At 34.4% G+C, this 19,246-nt stretch overlaps 2 protein-coding genes across 2 annotated transcripts; both read right to left on the reverse strand.

The window, feature by feature from the left end:
* Positions 1-217: 217 nt before the first annotated feature.
* Positions 218-1,988, reverse strand: LOC131048229 (anthocyanidin 3-O-glucosyltransferase 7-like). The gene is made up of 2 exons (XM_057982120.2): positions 1,490-1,988; positions 218-1,390 (listed from the first exon to the last, which is right to left on the reverse strand). The coding sequence occupies exons 1-2, from the start codon at positions 1,971-1,973 to the stop codon at positions 477-479; spliced, it is 1,398 nt and encodes a 465-aa protein (XP_057838103.2). The 5' UTR covers positions 1,974-1,988; the 3' UTR covers positions 218-476.
* Positions 1,989-7,641: 5,653 nt separating this feature from the next.
* Positions 7,642-14,393, reverse strand: LOC131870077 (UDP-glycosyltransferase 85A2-like). The gene is made up of 6 exons (XM_059215779.1): positions 13,964-14,393; positions 13,364-13,863; positions 13,009-13,258; positions 8,656-8,934; positions 8,056-8,555; positions 7,642-7,950 (listed from the first exon to the last, which is right to left on the reverse strand). Exons 1-6 carry the CDS (start codon positions 14,391-14,393, stop codon positions 7,642-7,644), a joined length of 2,268 nt encoding a protein of 755 aa, XP_059071762.1.
* Positions 14,394-19,246: the final 4,853 nt, after the last annotated feature.

Here is a 19,246-nt window from a genome sequence, read left to right on the forward strand (position 1 = left end):
CATCTTGTAGGATGATGCTTTCAACATTAGAATCTTAAAATTAAATTTATTAGTTTTAATTATAAAAATAAAAAAATCTAATTACCAAATAAAACTAAAAATTAAAATTTATCCATATCTTATCATTGAACTATATTATTCATAAAATAAAATTTTATTTTATATATTAATGTCCCTATACAAAACTCAATCCACCAAAAATTTAAAAAAAAAACACATTTATATTAGTAATTAATACACCCTTCACTATCTACATGAAGAGTTTAACAAAATGAAACCATGGTCAAGGTCTATTTTTAGCAAAATACCCTTTAACACAACATTGTTTTGATTTTACAACAGGTTGCTGAACAAGAAAGAACATTTTGTAACAGCATGGATAACATAACCTATTATGTGGAAAGTAGGACACGAGACGCAATGAAACAAAACAGATCCCTTTCTGCAGGATAACGAAAGAAATAAAACAGAGCAAGTCATTCATTCGGTTGTCGCTTCATGGCAGTGACAAATAGATTAAAGTTATTCGATGAGGAGCCCCCGTCCTTGACTGCATCCCTAGCAATTATCTTCAATTTTTTCGCTTCCTCTCTGATCTTCAGGCCTTGTTCCGATTCCAGCAAAATCTCCACACTTTTCACAAATTCCCCCTGCTCTATAATTCCTTGGCTATTCGCATTGAATGACAGACCCAATTTCCACACTTCCACAACATACGTGCGGTTAAGAAATTGATCTGAAAAATGAGGCCAACAAAGCATGGGCACGCCCATGGTGATGCTTTCCTGTACAGAGTTCCATCCACAGTGAGTCACAAAACAGGCTATGGAAGGATGAGTTAACACCTCTAACTGTGGCACCCACGAAACTAAGCAACCTCTATCTCTCACGCGCTCCAAGAAACCAGCAGGAAAAATAGCTTTGCTTCCTTTCATTAGATCGGAGCGTACAACCCACAAAAATGGTCTCCGTGTGGCCTCCACTCCCAGAGCAAGCTCTTCCAATTGCTTTTCGCTCAGACCTGCCAAACTTCCAAAAGATATGTAGATCACAGAGTGTGCACACTGTTTATCTAACCACTGTAAGCAATCTGTGTCATTCTTCCAGAAGCTTGGAAGGACCTTCGTGCTTGTCCTGCTATGGAGAAACTCAAGAGGAATTAGAGGACCTATTGGATAAACGCCCACTTCTTTCGACAACGTTTCCACAACTGGAGCTTCAATCTCTGAGAAAGAATTGAAGAGAACCCATTTGATGGCCTTGATTTCTTCTCCCATGCGAATCCCTTTCCGAAACATGTATTCGCCTGCCCACAACCACGGAAGATCTCCAGAATGCAGCGCCGGCATGCAGGGAAGATATTTCATTTTTTTTTCTTCCTTTGCAATTCCTTCACATAAAACCCACAAAGATGAAAGAGGTTTTGAAATGTCATTTGCATCATCAAATAAAAACTAAAATCGATTGAAAGAGTATGATTATATGTTACCATCAGAATGAAGGATGCCAAGCGAGACCAGATGGGCACTAAAGTAGCGCATGGCGAAGAGTGAAACAGGAGAAGTGTGAAAAGCGGCTAGGGGAAGTTTATGGAGCGTGGCTACTGGTTGCAAGCCAAAGCACATCCAGACATCTGCAATTATACAGGTGACCTTGTTTTCTTCTTCCCTGGCGTTTATTTCCTGAATGACTCTATCAATTACAGAAGGCCCCATGTCCTTTGCCAACGCCTCAATTCCATTTTCAATGCCTTTCAGAGTATCAATAGGCGCGATTTCAACGGGAACGGATATCATTCGGATGTTATCAAAGAAGGAATTTGGAGTGTTGGCTGTGAGGATGCGGTTATGATTGCTATCGGAGTTGAGGAAAGTGACGAAGAATTCATTAGAGACGAGCTTCCAGGCGAGCTGCATCATGGGATTAACGTGACCTTGTGCAGGAAGAGGAATGAGAAGAGCGTGGGGAGCCATAGCTTAGCTCTGTAGCCCTCTCCAGAGCGACACAGATCTATTATTCTTCTCAGCAAACAAGCCAAAATATAATGGTTTAAGTAAAAAAACTTTGTGAATGATAGAAAATCGTCACTATAAAAAATATAATGGATGAAACATCATTTTTGAGAAGGACCCATGCCTGAAAACTTTTGCCTCTTATTCAATATCGTATAGTTCGATCGCACGCATCTAGCTTTTCGACTCTTCGTTAAAGACATAGTGAATATTAGTTTTAACATTTTGATAACCAGCTAGTGCAGCGGCCCCACCGAGCTCAGCTATATATTAGTTTTCTTAAACTTTGCCTCTATGTATTGTTAAAGGGCATAGCCTAGCCAGTACAATAAATTCGACGTGTTTTCCAAGTTTCTATAGATATGGCAATCGGAATATTTGAATGCAAAATGAAAGAAAAATAAGAGAATTTTATACTAATATAATATCACAGATAAGTGTATATAGTTTTATGTTTAATTATTTAATTTATTTTAGTTATTTTGATATATCTATTGATTCGAAATTCAATTGAATATTTTGTTTCTTTTATTTAAAATATATTTAGTCTAATTTTTATTAATTTATGATTGTAGGCATAATCACATCTTTTATGTTTCTAAATTTCAAATAATCAAGATTAGCTATTTTTAGATATGACTGTTATCTATCAATATGGGTATCAAAATTTAGAGAGAGAGAGAGAGAGAGAGATTTGTATGTATAAAGATGTCATCCTAAGACATAATGGAATAACAAAACATCAAAAGCGCGAAAAAAACATTCCTCTTTTTGCATGAATTAGTCATCAATTGTAATTTATAATTAACATTAGCAATCAATAATAATCATCCATCAACAATCAACAATTGACATTAATCATCAAAATAACACTAAATAACTTTTCTAACACAATCCCTCATCAATTTGCATCCAATTTTAATATAGGTTCAATAGCTAGCTCAACAACATACATTATCACATCACATCAATTTCAGTGTTATTGTTAACTTAGACTTAACTAATATTGAAGGAAGTCTTAAAAAATAATTCTTATATAGAAAGCCCAATGGTGCTCCTTAGTGTCATGCCTTTTTTTCTTTCTTTATATATCATTATACAAATAAGATTTGTAAGTGCTTGAAATTAGTTATTCTTGTATTAAAATCATGAAAAAATATGGATATGGTTGTATCTATTAACAAGATTGTTGACACAGTGTATCCTAAACACATAATTTAGTTATAATTTATCTCTTCTCTCTAATCTAGAATGTAATTTTAGATCTTAGATATGAGTACTCTATCACTGCATCACATCAATTGAAGTTAAAATTGTATTTATATATTTTAATTTTTATACAAATCATTTTTAATTTCAATCTTAGTCAACTTTAGTTTTTTTCACATACCTAGAATATATTGATTTTATTATTAAACATTTCACTAAGCATTATTATAAAGGTCTTTTAGTAGAGAAAAACTTTAACTCAATAAAGGATACTAAGTCATAAAATAATGCATAGAATGTATAATAGTCAGATAATTACTGAGTCAATTATAAAATAATACATAGATTTTATAATAATTGAATAATTCAAACTTGTTTAAGATTACCTTAATTTCTTTAGTATATTTAAAACATACTAATATGGAATAAAGTATACCCTATATATATACAGAGAAGGTAAATTAAGGAGATATTGTTAAAAATGGTAGAGAAATTTGATAATCAAATTAAGCCATTATTATAAAAACTATAAAACATAGAAACAATGTAGAAATTTTTTTTAGATAATAATTTGTTATATTCTCATGGCTTTCTATAGCCTTATTTTTTCCTATGAAAATTACCTATGGGAATAACTTTCAAAAAACTAACCCACCCAATTATATTAATTTTAATCAAACCAAGAATAATGTAATATTCTCCAACATTCCCTCACTTATTATATTAATCCAAATAAAGGTTGTCACATTGCGTGGGTTGATCATAGAAACCCTTATAGAGACTTTGATGAAGCACCTTCACCAATCCTCCTCACTCACCTAGGAAACACCAAACTGACCTCAACAGTGTATCTCCTGAATGTATAACCTACAACCATCTGCACAACATGAGATAGCATTAAGTGACCAACTTCCTTACACAGTGAGACACCTTTCCCCAGAAATTGCACATCTTCTCCAAGTTTGTCTAATTCCTCCTCTATTGTTGCACATGAGATAACAACTCTCCTCCAAGAACCTACATCTCCTTTGAGTGCATCAAATCCCTCCTCTAGTGTTTTCAAAACACTCTCTATCCTTTGATGCACAAAACACCAACCAAACATGAATACACCAAGTGAACCCACAAGAAAAGCCTAACCCACCTTGTTCTTTGAAGGGACAAAAATATTGTCAAGCCCCCTCTTTTGTTTAGGAACACAAATGAGAAAAGAATGTGTTTCTCATGCATGAATCACCCCTAAGTGAGAAGCTATCTTGGGATGATAAAAGGCCACATGCCTCCATTTTCTCCAACCTCCAATCATATATAATTACACTCTATTCATTTGATGTCTTATTTGGCTCCTCAATAACACAAGGATGTGAATCTTCAAAACATAAATGGCTCCAATATTACAAATAAAATTTGATATGTGTACTCATAATTAAAAGAAAAGAGTGGGTATCAAATTCAAATGACCTTCTAATGAAATCTCTATAAATTCTTTCCCTTCGAACGTAGCATTAAAGGAAGTACTACACTCTTTCAAAACCCAATTAACACAAAAAGCTATTCTTACAAACCATCTTTTCCATGTATAAAAATATTTTTACTCCCAATAATTTCTCTAAAATTTAGAGAATAAATTTACAAATTATATGATTAAAAAATACTTCTACGCTCCTTTTTCGGTCTCCGAGATTGAATCATTGATGGAATGCTAGGTAATTTAATTGGATTAAATTTGCACCTTCCAATTCACCTCTAATTTTAATATTTTCCTTAACATTCCCTTATAAAATTTCTCTCGAATTCATGTTTAATCAAATTATAAAATGACTTAAGTAGCTATCATTTGGAACAACAATCAAAACCTATAAAATGACCTCCAACAACTAGAATGTTTCTTCTATTACTAGCACTATTTTGGTAAAGTGTTTCCTTTTATATGCTTTTATTGTCACACTTTTTCTTCTACTTCATTCAACAAATATCGCCAAACATTTACAATCTTCAAACTCGTCTTACCTGTTTGGGACTGTGCTCTAATATTATGGACCCAAAATGCTACCCCAATGTGAAACCTTCAAATTTTCCTCTCCATGTGTGGATTTAATATTCATCTTAAATAGCACAATATCTCATATGGAGAGGCGTGGGTTTGGCATTACACCTGTTAAGTGCATTTCCCTGAATCTAAATAATTTAGATGCCCATCATACTAGATTCTACATTCCAACACCGAGCACAATGATAGCAGCTAGCAACCTTTACCATGGTTTTACACCCTTTTGACACCTTCTATGCAACCTTAATAAACTTAATTTCTACCATAAATCTCCCTCTCAATTAATTCCTCAAGCTCGTCTAATGCTCATAATGAACAAGGACTGAACAACCTTAAGGATTATGTTGAAGATGAGGACCTAGATGTTGAAGGAGAACTTAAGGAACAACATGTTTGACAAAGGATCACTAAGGAGATGGAATACCTTAGTGTGCGAGTTGAGAACTTGGAGACACCTCAGAATTGTCTAGGGTGTGAAAGAAATAGGGACTGGATAAGGAAGCTAGAGGGCAGTATACAAGACTTGATAAAGATTATCAATTCCTTATGCAGAATTGTGTTATGCAAGTTGTGACTATTTCTAAGAGGATTTAGAAGAGGAAGAAATGATAGGATTAAAGGATGTTGGAAGGTCAAAGGCACAAAATAACTGCAACTTTCTCTTGTGGGAGGAGAATATAAAGATATTTAAGATGGTTGGGGCTACCTTGTTTAGTGCTCTTATATTTTCTTGGGTTTTTCTTAGTTCTAGGTCCTCTGTTGCTTTATTTTGGTTGTGGCTCTTTCTCTTTAGATTGGTACGTTTATATTTTCCCATGGTTATTTTGTTAAAACTCTTTGATTATGGGGGCTTGCTCTCCAAGCCTATTTTTTGGCTGAATGTTTTTTGAAGTGTTGAATTGTATGGGTTGGGGCCCTTCCCCACTTTACTTCACAAAAATATTTGCCTTATTTCTTAATTAAAAATATTGGTTTTAGTTAGAGGTGCACAACTCATATGGGAAGATTAATAAGTTAAAGTATATTTGATTTATAAATCAGGGATACAACAAAACAAATAAACATAGAATAGGAGTAAGACCACACAACATAAAGTAAAAATAAGATTTGAAGGAAACAAAACACTTCATCATAATCATAAAATAATTATGATTAAATAGAAGAACATAAAGGAACAAGAGTATGTACACACTTTAAGATCATATTACACCAAGAAAAAAAATCCTTTAAGTAGTGTCATTGAATGGGCAGTTTCATGAAATTTTTTATCCAATACTTAGAGATAGAAAGGACTTTACCTACATTGACCATCAATAATATAAGGGCCTAAACAAAAGGCATCAAAACTTATATGTTTTCTTGTAAGAGAAAATATCCCAAAAACTCGTTTCTATGTTTTCTTTTAAGAGAAAATATGTCAAAAAACTCATTATTATTTCTGTATAACACTAAACATAATAATTAAACATGTATAACACTAAACATAATAACTAAACATGTAAATATTCTACATTAACTCTAGAAGGAGAATTTTATAGCAATTTATTTACAAAAAAATTAATATGATTATAACATATAAACAACACTTTAGAAGAGGAATAATGAAAGAGATAAATCAAAAGTTGACACGACAAAAATTCTCACTTGTATTTCCCCCCAACCCCTCCCCCCCCCAAAAACACGCACACACACACACACCAACAAACACACTCACAAAAATTTAATAGGATTATAGTGAGATAGGTTCGGACCTATCTGGCTTTAATTAATCATAATGACAATTTAGAAGAGGAATAATAACAAAGATCGAATAGAAGTTGGTACATGAGAAAGAATCATCACCTGTTGACCGACACACACCAACAAACACACTCGCACACACCTCAAGAAAAGTTTTTGAAGTAAAGCTAGGCTCGAAAGAACTCCCAATATCCTATTCAATAACAAACAATGATTACAATACATTCCCTAACAAAAAAGAAATTAATAATATCCAACCTTTAAAAAAATTAATAAAATAATATTAATGAATCCAACATTATATTATTAAAAAAAAAATTAAATTATACTCTCTAACATTCTATATAAAAAACTCAATTCAGCAATGATACCCAAAACATATCGAGATCATTAATTGATACAGTAACAACATCAACTATGATGAAATTGCACGGCGTTAACATCCTTCATGAAGAGTTAGCAAAATGAAAGCATACTTACTAATTAAAGTCCATTTTTAACACAACATTGTTTTGGTTCGACATAACCTATGTCGAAGTTGGAGACGAGAAGTCCTGCTCAGGATAAAAGCATTCCTTTCTGCAGGATAAACGAGCTAAGTAAAACAAAGCAATCGCTCCAGAAAGCAAGTCATTCATTTGGTTGTCTCTTCATGGCAGTCAAAAAGAGATTAAAGTTATTCCATGAAGAGCCCCCGTCCTTGATTGTATCCCTAGCAATTCCTTTCAATTTTCTCGCTTCCTCTCTTATCTCAAGGCCTTGTTCCGATTCCAGTAAAATCTCTACACCTTTCAAAAATTCTTCCTTCTCTAGAATTCCTTGGCTATTCGCATCCAACGGCAAACCCAACTTCCACACATCCACAACATACGTTCGGTTAATAAACTGGTCTGCAAAATAAGGCCAACAAAGCATAGGCACGCCCATGGTGATGCTTTCCTGCACAGAGTTCCACCCACAGTGAGTCACAAAACAGGCTAAGGAAGGATGAGATAACACCACTAACTGTGGCGCCCAGGAAACTATGCAACCTCTATCTCTCACTCGCTCCAAGAAACCAGCAGGTAAAATAGCTTCGCTTCCTTTCATCAGATCGGAGCGCACAACCCACAGAAATGGTCTCTGTGTGGCATCTAATCCCAGCGCAAGCTCTTCCACTTGCTTTTCACTCATAATTCCAGTACTTCCAAAGGATATGTAGATCACAGAGTGGGTACACTGTTTATCTAGCCATTGTAAGCATTCCGTCTCATGTTTCCGTAAGCTTGGCAGGACCTTCGTGCTCGCCGTACTATGGAGAAACTCAGGAGGAATTAGAGGGCCTATTGGATACACGCCCACTTCTTTGGACAACGTTTCGACTACTGGAGCTTCGATCTCTAAGAAAGAATTGAAGAGGATCCATTTAATGTGCTTGATTTCTTGTGCCATGCGAGTACCTTTCCGAAAAAAGTATTCGCCTCCCCACAACCACGTAAGATCTCCAGAACGCAGCGGCGGCATGGAGGGAAGATATTTTGTTTTTTGATCTTGCTTTGGAATTCCTTCACAACAAAATCCACAAGGATGGAAAAGCTATTTAAATGTTGTTTGAATCATAAAAGAAAAACTAAAATCAATTAAAAGTGGATGATTATATATTACCATCGGATGAAACGACACCAAGTGAGACCATATTGGTAATGAAGTAGTGAATGGCGAAGATTGAAACGGGAGCAGTGTGGAAAACGGCGAGGGGAACTTTGTGAAGCGTGGCTAGCGGGTGTAAACCAAAGGACATCCAGGCGTCTGCAATTATACAGGTGAGCTTGTTTTCTTCTTCCCTGGCATTTATTTCCTGAATTACTCTATCAATAACAGAAGGCCCCATGCACTTTTCCACTGCGTCCATGCCATTTCCAACGCCTTCCAGAGTATCCATAACTGGGAATTCAAAGGGAACGGATATCATTCGGATGTTATCATGCAAAGAATTTGGAGCGTTGGCTTTGAGTATGCTGTTATGATTACTGTCAGAGTTGAGGAAAGTGAGGAGGAAACCATGGGAGACGAGCTTCCAGGCAAGTTGCATCATGGGATTAATGTGACCCTGTGCAGGAAAAGGAATGAGAAGCGCGTGAGGAACCATGGCTGAGCTTAGCTATACACCTGAATCGAGAGAAACACAGATGTAATATTCTTGTTAGCAAAGAAGCCAAAATATAATGGGTAAAACATCGTTTTGCGCAGAGATCCTCGCCTGATAACTTTTGTCTCTTCGACCATATCGTTTAGCGACTTTTCGCATCTAGCCTTTCGACTGTCTCGTAGCATGCATAGTGATTATTGCATTATGCCGATCAAATTTTATCTTTACGATAAAACGTTTCTTATGTATAGACAGCCGCGGCTATTCTAGCTTCAAAACAGATTTTTCATACAGTGTTAGTGACAGGTTAGTCAATCGCAGCCATTAAATGTAAAATCGACAGTGTAAAACACATGACTAACACGCGTGTTAGTCAATCCATACTGTCTTTTTATGACCAGAATAGTCGCGTCCATGTATAGACATGACAATCAAAATGATTGAATATATATATGAGTTCGATATTTTAATATATAATTTTAATATTTTTTAATTATTTAAATATATTTATTAACTCAAGATTAATTTAATATTTTGTGGTGTCTATATTTTTTCTTCAAAATATGTCTAGTCTGATTTTTAATAGTATTTGATTATGTTTTTAATAGGATTGCACAAGTCACATTTCATATGTTTTTAAATTCTAAATTACCAATCTTAATAATTCTAAGATATGATTATTATGTTGTATTTATTAATTCGTTCTTTAATCTAATATTTTGTCATGTTTAGTTTCTTTGTTCAAAATATGTCTAGTCTAATTTCTCATAACATGTGATTATGTTTTTTATAAGATTGTACACACAATCACATCTCTTATGTTTTTAAAAATATTTAACCTTAATAATTCTAAAATGCAATTAAATATTATCAATAGTTTGAATTCATACGCATAGAATTCAAAACATTAAATTTGAAGTTTTATTTCAAATGCTTGTGAAATAATTTGAATGAAAAAGTTGCTAACTTAAAGAATGAATTAACTAATGGAGAAGATATGAGAGGATAATTATGGATCAAGTTTAGTTTGTGTAAATAGATAATTAACTCATTTTACTTAAATAACAAACTATAATTTAATTAAATGATTAATTTTAATAGATAATTACTGATAATAAAAAATTAATAATAGTGGATTATTAATAATAATAGATCATTAATGATAATACCTAATTAATGATATGATTATAATTAATAAATAAATAATACAATAATAAGGAGAATTCTTTTAGTGTATGTTGCATTTTGCCCTTCATTAAGACGATATTTGAAGTGACATTATTTCAAAGAAAATAAAAGTAATTAAGAAGTAAAACATAGAAGCAATGTACAAAGCAATGATATGCCTCACTTGAGTAGGAAAAAAAATGACAATTTAGTTTGTGGAATGATTGATGCCTCCTCGAGATCTTATCCATTCAAAAATTATATGAGTGATTTCTTGAAATAAGAGATTTGAAAAATATGTCAAATGAAATTTCAAAAATGATGGAAGAAAATTAAAACTAAGAGATAGATGCAATAAATTTAATATGGTGATTAGTTGTGATGATTTGAGGAGAACAACCTTCATGTTATATAGCAATGTATATCAAACCAAGATGATATGTAGCTAATGCATGGACAAAAAAAAGGAAAGGTCATTTGGGACATGGAAGACCATGTTGTTGTTGTGATGATATATTGTATGGACCATGATAAATGAAAATAAATAAAAATACAAAATATCAAGCAACCAAGCATGCACTACAATGCAAAGACAAACGTCATCTTTCCCCTAGTCAAGATGATAAAAAATTGATTAATTGATAATAATGATAATGTTATTGATGTGGGAAGGATAAGTCCAAAAATAATGTGAGGATTATGTTATTAATTTTGAGAACAATATGAGGACTGGGTTAATAGATTGCATGGATAAGGATTGTTGCATTTCTATGGACTACTTTTGAGATTTTATAGAATGTGGAGATTTTAGGATAGGTGGATTGAAAAGTTTGAGGAGTTTTGAGGAATATTTGAATTGCTTAGGATTGGAAGCTTGGAACTTGTCATGATACCATTACATATTTGACTTTATAGCCAACTTAATCATCTCTTCCACATAATGATACCATTCAATATTTGAATTTACAACCAAAGTTCAAGTACACAGATACACCTTGCTTCATATCAACTCTCACTTCTACCATAAGGCAACTCATCACAACACTACATTATTTGTTTAGATAGGTGATAAACATTTCTAATAAAATTTGCATCTCCCTTGTTCTTCTTAAACATTGATTTTATGGTTTCTCTCGACATGGGATGTCTTCTAAATTGTGACAAAAACTTTGACACTTAGGGGCCTCGTCTAAATATGTAAATAGTCATTTTTCCCTTACTCCATAGGCTAATTACATTTTTCAAGGTTCTACTCTATTTTTTTTTCTCCTTCCCCATCCATTTGGCTATACTCAAACTCCTCTAACTCTATACAACTTTATGGGTTCTCATGTCACCAGAGATATTCAAGACCTTAAATTTCAAGTAATGGAGACTATTGAGAACAAAAACATCTATAGATAAACTTGAAATATAAAGCTTAAACCAATGACAAAGATTACATAATGAGTTGCTACCCAAGGCCAAAACCCATATATTATATCCTCCTCAATGGAATGAACAAAGCTGCTAACATTCCTCTTTTACAACCAATCTTTCATCATTTTCATAAATTATGCATTATATGTATAAAAAATAAAGGGATGGCTTCACAAGAAATGGAGAAACACAGAGAAAAGAACTGCTATATAGAACAATGCCTCACATGCTCAAGATAAATTTGCTCTGATATCAAACTAATACAGACACCTAGCTCAGCACAAACTTTTAAATCTAACTTTTCCAATACACAAAGACAGAAACTTGAGAAACATTCAAGATTCTTTATTATTACTCACAAAAAACAACTATAGAAGGAAATAGATAGATAATGTTATTAACAAGGGGTTAATTGAGTACAAATAAGAGCACTTAGAAAATAGCAAAGAGAATACACAAGATATATTTCCATTAACCGAGAAAATATTTTCATCACTCAAAAGCCCAATTCTCCTATCTTCCTCCTTCCCTCAAGTTACAAATCTGCAACCTAATATATCCTTTCATTTCTCTCAAAGATAATTACTCCTCATCAGACTCTAACTCTCTATTTTTAGAATCCATGTTGTCGCGATACCTAACAGTCTAACTCACTAAAATCTACTACTAAACATAATCAAAAGAACTAAATGTGTGCTGGCAGTCAGCTCCTAAGTTTAAAGAGTCATTTGCATCACTTTTAAATCTAATTATTTTTTTTTTTTTTTTTACAACATATGAATGATTTATTGCATTATAATTTGATGAATCTGATATTGCTACAATTTATAAGATTATGCTTTCAACATTAAAGTTTTAACATTTAATTTATTACTGATATTAAAAAAAATTGAAAATCGAATTACTGAATAAAATTGAAATTTAAAGTTTCTCCATGCCTTATCATTGAATTATATTATTTATAAAATAAAAACTTTTTATTTTATACCATCTATATCTATATACAATACTCAATCCAACAACAATATTAAAACACAATTGTATTATTAATTAATACACCCTGCACTATCTACCTGAAGAGTTTAGCAAAATGAAAACATGGTGAAGTTCTATTTCTAATAAAATAGACTTTAACACAACATTGTTTAGATTTTACAACAGGTTGTTGAACAAGAAAGAGCGTTTTTGGAACAGCATGGATGACATAACCTATTATGTGGAAGTAGGACACAAGAGACAAAATGAAACAAAACAGGGTCCCTCTCTGCACGATAATGAAAGACCTGAAACAAAACAATGGCTCCAAAAAGCAATTATCTTCAATTTTCTAGCTTCCTCTCTTATTTCAAGGCCTTGTTCCGATTCCAGCAAAATCTCTAAGCCTTTTACAAACTCTCCCTTCTCTATAATTCCTTCTCTATTCGCATTTAATGGTAAACCCAATTTCCACACATCAATAACATATGTGCGGTTAAGAAACTGGTCTGCAAAATAAGGCCAACAAAGCATGGGCACGCCAATGGTGATGCTTTCCTGCACAGAGTTCCATTCACAGTGAGTCACAAAACAGGCTATGGAAGGATGAGATAACACCTCTAACTGTGGGGCCCACGAAACTATGCAACCCCTATCTCTCACACGCTCCAAGAAATCTGCAGGTAAAATAGCTTCGCTTCCTTTCATCAGATCGGGGCGCAAAAGCCACAGAAATGGTCTCCGGGTTGCCTCCATTCCCATAGCAAGCTCTTCCACTTGCTTTTCACTCAGAACTGTAATACTTCCAAAAGATATGTCTATCACAGAGTGGGCATAGTGTTTATCTAACCACTGTAAACATTCTGTGTCATTTTTCCAGAAGCTTGGGAGGACCTTCGTGCTTGTCCTGCTATGGAGAAACTCGGGAGGAATTAGAGGACCTATTGGATACACTCCCACTTCTTTGGACAACGTTTCGACTAATGGAACTTCGATCTCTAAGAATGAATTGAAGAGGACCCATTTGATGTGTTTGACTTCCTCTGCCATACGAATCCCTTTTCTAAACATGTATTCGCCTGCCCACAACCACGGAAGATCTCCCGAATGCAGCGCCGGCATGGAGGAATGAAATTTTACTGTTTTATCTTTCTTTGGAGTTCCTTCAACACAAAACCCACAAAGATGAAAAAAGTTTTAATTTGTCATTTACATCATGAAATAGAAACTAAAATAGATTGAAAGTGTATTATTATATGTTACCATCCGAAGCAAGGATGCCAAGCGAGACCAGACTGGGACTAAAGTAGTAGATGGCGAAAAATGAAGTGAGAGCAGTGTGGAAAGCGGCGAGGGGAATTTTATGGAGCGTAGCCACCGACTGTAAGCCAAAGCACATCCAGGCGTCTGCAATTATACAGGTGAGCTTGTTTTCTTCATTTCTAGCATTTATTTCCCGAACTACTCTATCAATTACAGAAGGCCCCATGTCCTTTCCCAACGCCTCCATGCCATTTGCAATGCCTTCCAGAGTATCCATAACAGGGAATTCAAAGGGAACGGATATCATTCGGATGTTATCATGCAAAGAATTTGGAGTGTTGGCTTTGAGTATGCGATTATGATTGCTGTCGGAGTTGAGGAAAGTGACAAGGAATCCATGAGAGACGAGCTTCCAGGCGAGCTGCATCATGGGATTAATGTGACCCTATAAAGGAAAAGCAACGAGAAGAGCGTGAGGAACCATGGCTGAGCTGAGCTCTACACCCCTCTCCAGAACAGCAAAGATGTAATAATCTTCTTAGCCAAAATATAATGGATGAAACATCATTTTGAGAAGGTACCCACGCCTGAAAACTTTTGTCTCTTACTCGATATCATATAGCTGTTGCATATATCGAACATTCCGCTTTTACCTTACCAGCATATTAAATACCTACAGTGTTCGAATGGACTTCACTGATTTTTTTGTTTAACGTTATTTATACAATATATGTCAAAACTTATAATAAGTCTGCTAAAAAAATATTATTGTTGTAATTGGAGTATAATACTGTAAATTGAGTTGGCATTAATGTTAAAAGGAAAAGAATTTTATTGAAACATGAGATGGAGCAGGTATATCTATAGGCCGGCATTATTAAAAAATAATTGGATTTTGTCATCGATTGAATTTGATGATCTCCCCTAGATTCTGTATTCTTTATTGTATTAAATCATAGGCGAGTAACGATAAATTGTTTATATTTTATAATTAGACCATATAATCCCAACATTAGAGTTTATGAATGCTCTCCAACCATTTATGGTAAGCATATATTTATTCCGTCATGAAAATGAACAATATTTGTCATCTTTACCAAATACAGAATTCTTACAATCAATAAATTACAATCCACCTTGTCTCTGAGATGATTAGGTAGTACTAAAGAATATAGGAACAAAGGAAATATAATTCATGATTATTAAATTTTGAAAATTGATATTAAATATACAGTTGGAGCAAGTTTCAAATGTGTTGCTTGTACTCTCCAGTTTCAAATTTTAAATCGAAGGAGTGTTAAATTAAAACAAGCAGAGAGAGAACATATAATAAACACAAAACAAAGAAAGAAAATAATACAACAAAAAACACGAGACACAAATTTATAGTGTTTCACCATAAAACTTATGTCCACTCTCAAGCAAGGAAAAACTCTTTATTAATTGTTATCCAATCTACATCATACATGGACTGCACACAACCGTTTATACTATCACACTCGGCTATGAGACCAAGAGTTGGGAAAATGTGAATGGTCATGTGACCATTGGGCTTCACATTCCCAACAATCTCCCTTGTGAAGGCCAATCGGTACAACCATGCAGTGTGACATCCCTGCTTCCATTTCTAAACTCCTAATACAACCAGCAAGCAAGATTTTAGCTTCACCAAACTTTGTTTGAGAACAATCTAGATTAATCTTCTCCAAATCAAATCAAAGTCAAAAACGTCTTCTCTTACTAATTTCTTAGACACAAACTCGCCCATCAAACCACAACCAGAAACACTTCTTTCAGAAGGTACAAAATAAACTCCTCCATCTAGAGAAGAACCCTTGAACACATCATCTCCAACCTTGAACACTAAAACATCAAATGTTCCAAGATCAAAAATAAATATAGTTTCATTATATCCCCTTTGCTCAAATGCCTTGCAAACTTTCCCTATGCTTCTACTCACACATTTTCTTCAAGCATTTTGACAAAAAATAATAGTCGCGCATCATGAATCCTTCTACCCTACACCAGTCCTACAACCATGGTTATCTAGGAAACAACATTTATGAAACTAAGAGGAACAACCCACTCTTCCAAAAACATGTTCCTTGACCGTTGCCTTAAGAACTGAGAGTCATTAGCTACTCCATAAGTTGGGCTACATACATCACTCCAACTCCCATATGGAAATTGTTCCCAACCAGGGCTTTTTCCATAGGCCCACATGGCCAATAAAGTTGATATTAACATGTGACTTCTTGCACTCAAACTTAAGCGTAACACGGTGAACAAGCCTCTGGAGAAGTCAGTGATCACTATTTCGTGCTTCAGCTATATTACTCTCAACAGCATGAAGCTCTATAACACTTGTCATTACGCTTATATGTTAATCATCTTGGCCCTCTTCTCTATACAAAACAAAATCCCGAAAATGATTGCTTTCTATGGCAAGTCTATTTATGGCAGTCTTGGCAGGAGAAGCCAATTGCCCCACATAAGTGCCCACACCCAAATCACTGACCACATGTAGCAATTCTTCCCTCTCATTCATGCCACCTTCCAACATGGCGAATATATTTTCTACAGCTTCCTCATAGTCAATAAATTTCTCAACTTGGACCTTCGTTTCTTCCAGGTTATTGTTGAGGCAAATGGAGCGAGAAAGCTCCTCACCACAGGAATGCTTCTCTAAAGAATTCACAAGCCAGTATGAGTCCAAATTTGCTTGGTTGAGTCCTACCATGGTCGTCACCCTTGTTTCTCTTTGCATTGCCTCTCTTGGTGCAATAGGGGTTGCTATTCTTCTTCTTCTATTGGGCATTCCATTAGTAATATTGGGCATTAGATTCTCCCTTGTCTTCTTATTATGTTTTGTGGCTCTAATTATTTTCTCTTTAAATTCTTTGAACTCATCAAACACGTCTACCTTTCCAATTTATTCAACTTCTCTATCAAAATCATTGTCTTTAGCGATAGAAACATTCTCATTATCATTGCCAAGCCTCCTAGGGCCATAAATTTGTGCCTCCTTGGTAGTGCTCCAAATTGCGTCCTCCTCATCTTGAGAGTCAAACTCCATAATGGATTCAATAGTAAATTCCCCAAGATGCACAAACACCTCCAAAAACATGGCGACCGTGAGATTCTAACCTTCTTGCTTCTCCTGGAATTTAAAGGATAAATAATTTGCTTCTGCCTCGAATTCCATATCTATAACAGACTCGCTCTCACTCTACCCTATGTGGTTTAATTTATGCTCTGTATCCTTTGGTTGAAGAGACAATTTATCAAAACCCTCATGACCAAATTTTGAACCGAATGGCCCACCCCAAGCTCTCTGCTCTAAATTCGTAAGTTCTACTCTAATTTTCTCAACTTCACGAGCCATTGAAATAAAAGTCTTCCCCATTGCATCTTCCATAAATATCAATCTATCTATGAGAAATAGATTATCTTCCTTCAGCCTCACAATTTTATATAGTCCTCCTAGTTCTCAATCTCATCTTCCTCAAGTTCATCTTCATTTGCTTCAATGTCCTCTTCTTCAGTCGGATCCTCCTCATTTTTTCAGCCATCCCACCAATGTACATGACATATTCTTTCAATTTTTATAGGCACAACATCACTCTTTGTCAAATCTAAATTGTCAATAAATTCTTCAATAATAAGATCAGCCTCGTCATCTTCTTTCATCTCTACTCAATCACTCACCAAAATTTGATATCAATTATTAATTTAAAACAAGAAGAGAAAGAATATATAATTAACATAAATAGAGAGAAAATAATACAACAAAAACACAAAACATGAATTTATAGTGATTCGGCATAAAGGCTACATCCACTCTCAAGAAGAGAAAAACTCTTTATTAATTGTTATTCAATCTACATCATACATGGACTGCACACAGCCACTTATACAATCACATTCAACTGTGAAACCAAGAGTTGGGAAAATGTAAATAGTCATGTGACCTTTGGGATTCACATTCCCAAAAAGGAGAAGAGAAAGAAGGAAAAAGGGCAACTTGCAAGCTTGCATTATGCTCTATGTTTCCAACTAATCTCTATGTAGCATTTAGGATGTACATTTCACTGTATTTATTAATTAATTGAATCTACAGCCACTAACATGTATTGCATTATATCGAGTAATGATTTCATCATATCTTAAATATTTTGTACTGACGCATGTAGGTATCACTGGCACACTTTAAGCGTTGACCATTTAAGTGGTCAAGTCAAGAGTCTGTCATGTGAAGTCTTCTAATCCAAAATTTTTTTGTTCACTTAGCATTCCACATTTTTAATTTTTACATTTGTTGTTTCAGTTTCCATATTACAAAAGATAATAGTTGCATGGGGTCCAATTGTTAATATAGTACTTGTGGTTGTAACATCTAGTCTTCAAACATACTTATACTATATATTATCAATAATTAGTCCATGAGTAAATTAAAAACAACAAAATGTTAGTCAAGATAGACCCATAACATGAGAATTAATAAATGTTATATAAAAAACATAAATACATTCACAAACAAATGAAATGAAATAAGTACAATTTTGTTTCATATAAAATGTCATAACTATCTATATAACTTTGTTATGTATAAAATAAAGTGATCATTTAAACAAGATATTGTTGTCATAGTGAAAAAAATACTATTTTATGTGTACAACTACCGGGATAACTATGTCTATGCATTTTTATTATTTCATATTAATATTTTATCCTATCATGGATATGAAAGGTGGCCACAATAAATAACTTGTACTTTCCAATGAAATGTGAAGGATTGTCAAAAATTCTTATGATCATTTAAAGTTGAATATAAGTTGCATTTTATATAATAATGTGTCATTTTTATAACAACAAATAGCTCTTTTGTAGGGTTGGAAAAAATGTTGAACGGGAGTAGCCAAAGGTGGGGGTGTGGCACTAGAGTTTTGGGAGGCCATTGTGTTGCAGGCGATGTTGCAGCTTACGACGGTGATGGAGATGATGAGGATGATGGATGGCAGTTGAAGTCTATTTTGGGTGGGGTTCACTAGGACTCTCCATCCCTTCCTCGCTCATGATTGTCGGCTCTACTCAGTTCCTCTTTGCATGGATTGACTGGATCTTCCTTAGGGCCTCTGCTACTAGGAAGGATGGTATGTGTGTGGGGTTTGTGGATGCGGATGGTGGTGAGGTTGTTTCAGGAGGATCTTCTCTCCCTCTTTGGCACTGGGACAAGTATTTGGAACATCGTAGCTCCGCTTTTCCCTTCTTCTCTAGGGCCTT

Source organism: Cryptomeria japonica, unplaced genomic scaffold (assembly GCF_030272615.1).
Source record: "Cryptomeria japonica unplaced genomic scaffold, Sugi_1.0 HiC_scaffold_281, whole genome shotgun sequence".
In the NCBI taxonomy this organism is placed as follows: Eukaryota; Viridiplantae; Streptophyta; class Pinopsida; order Cupressales; family Cupressaceae; genus Cryptomeria; species Cryptomeria japonica.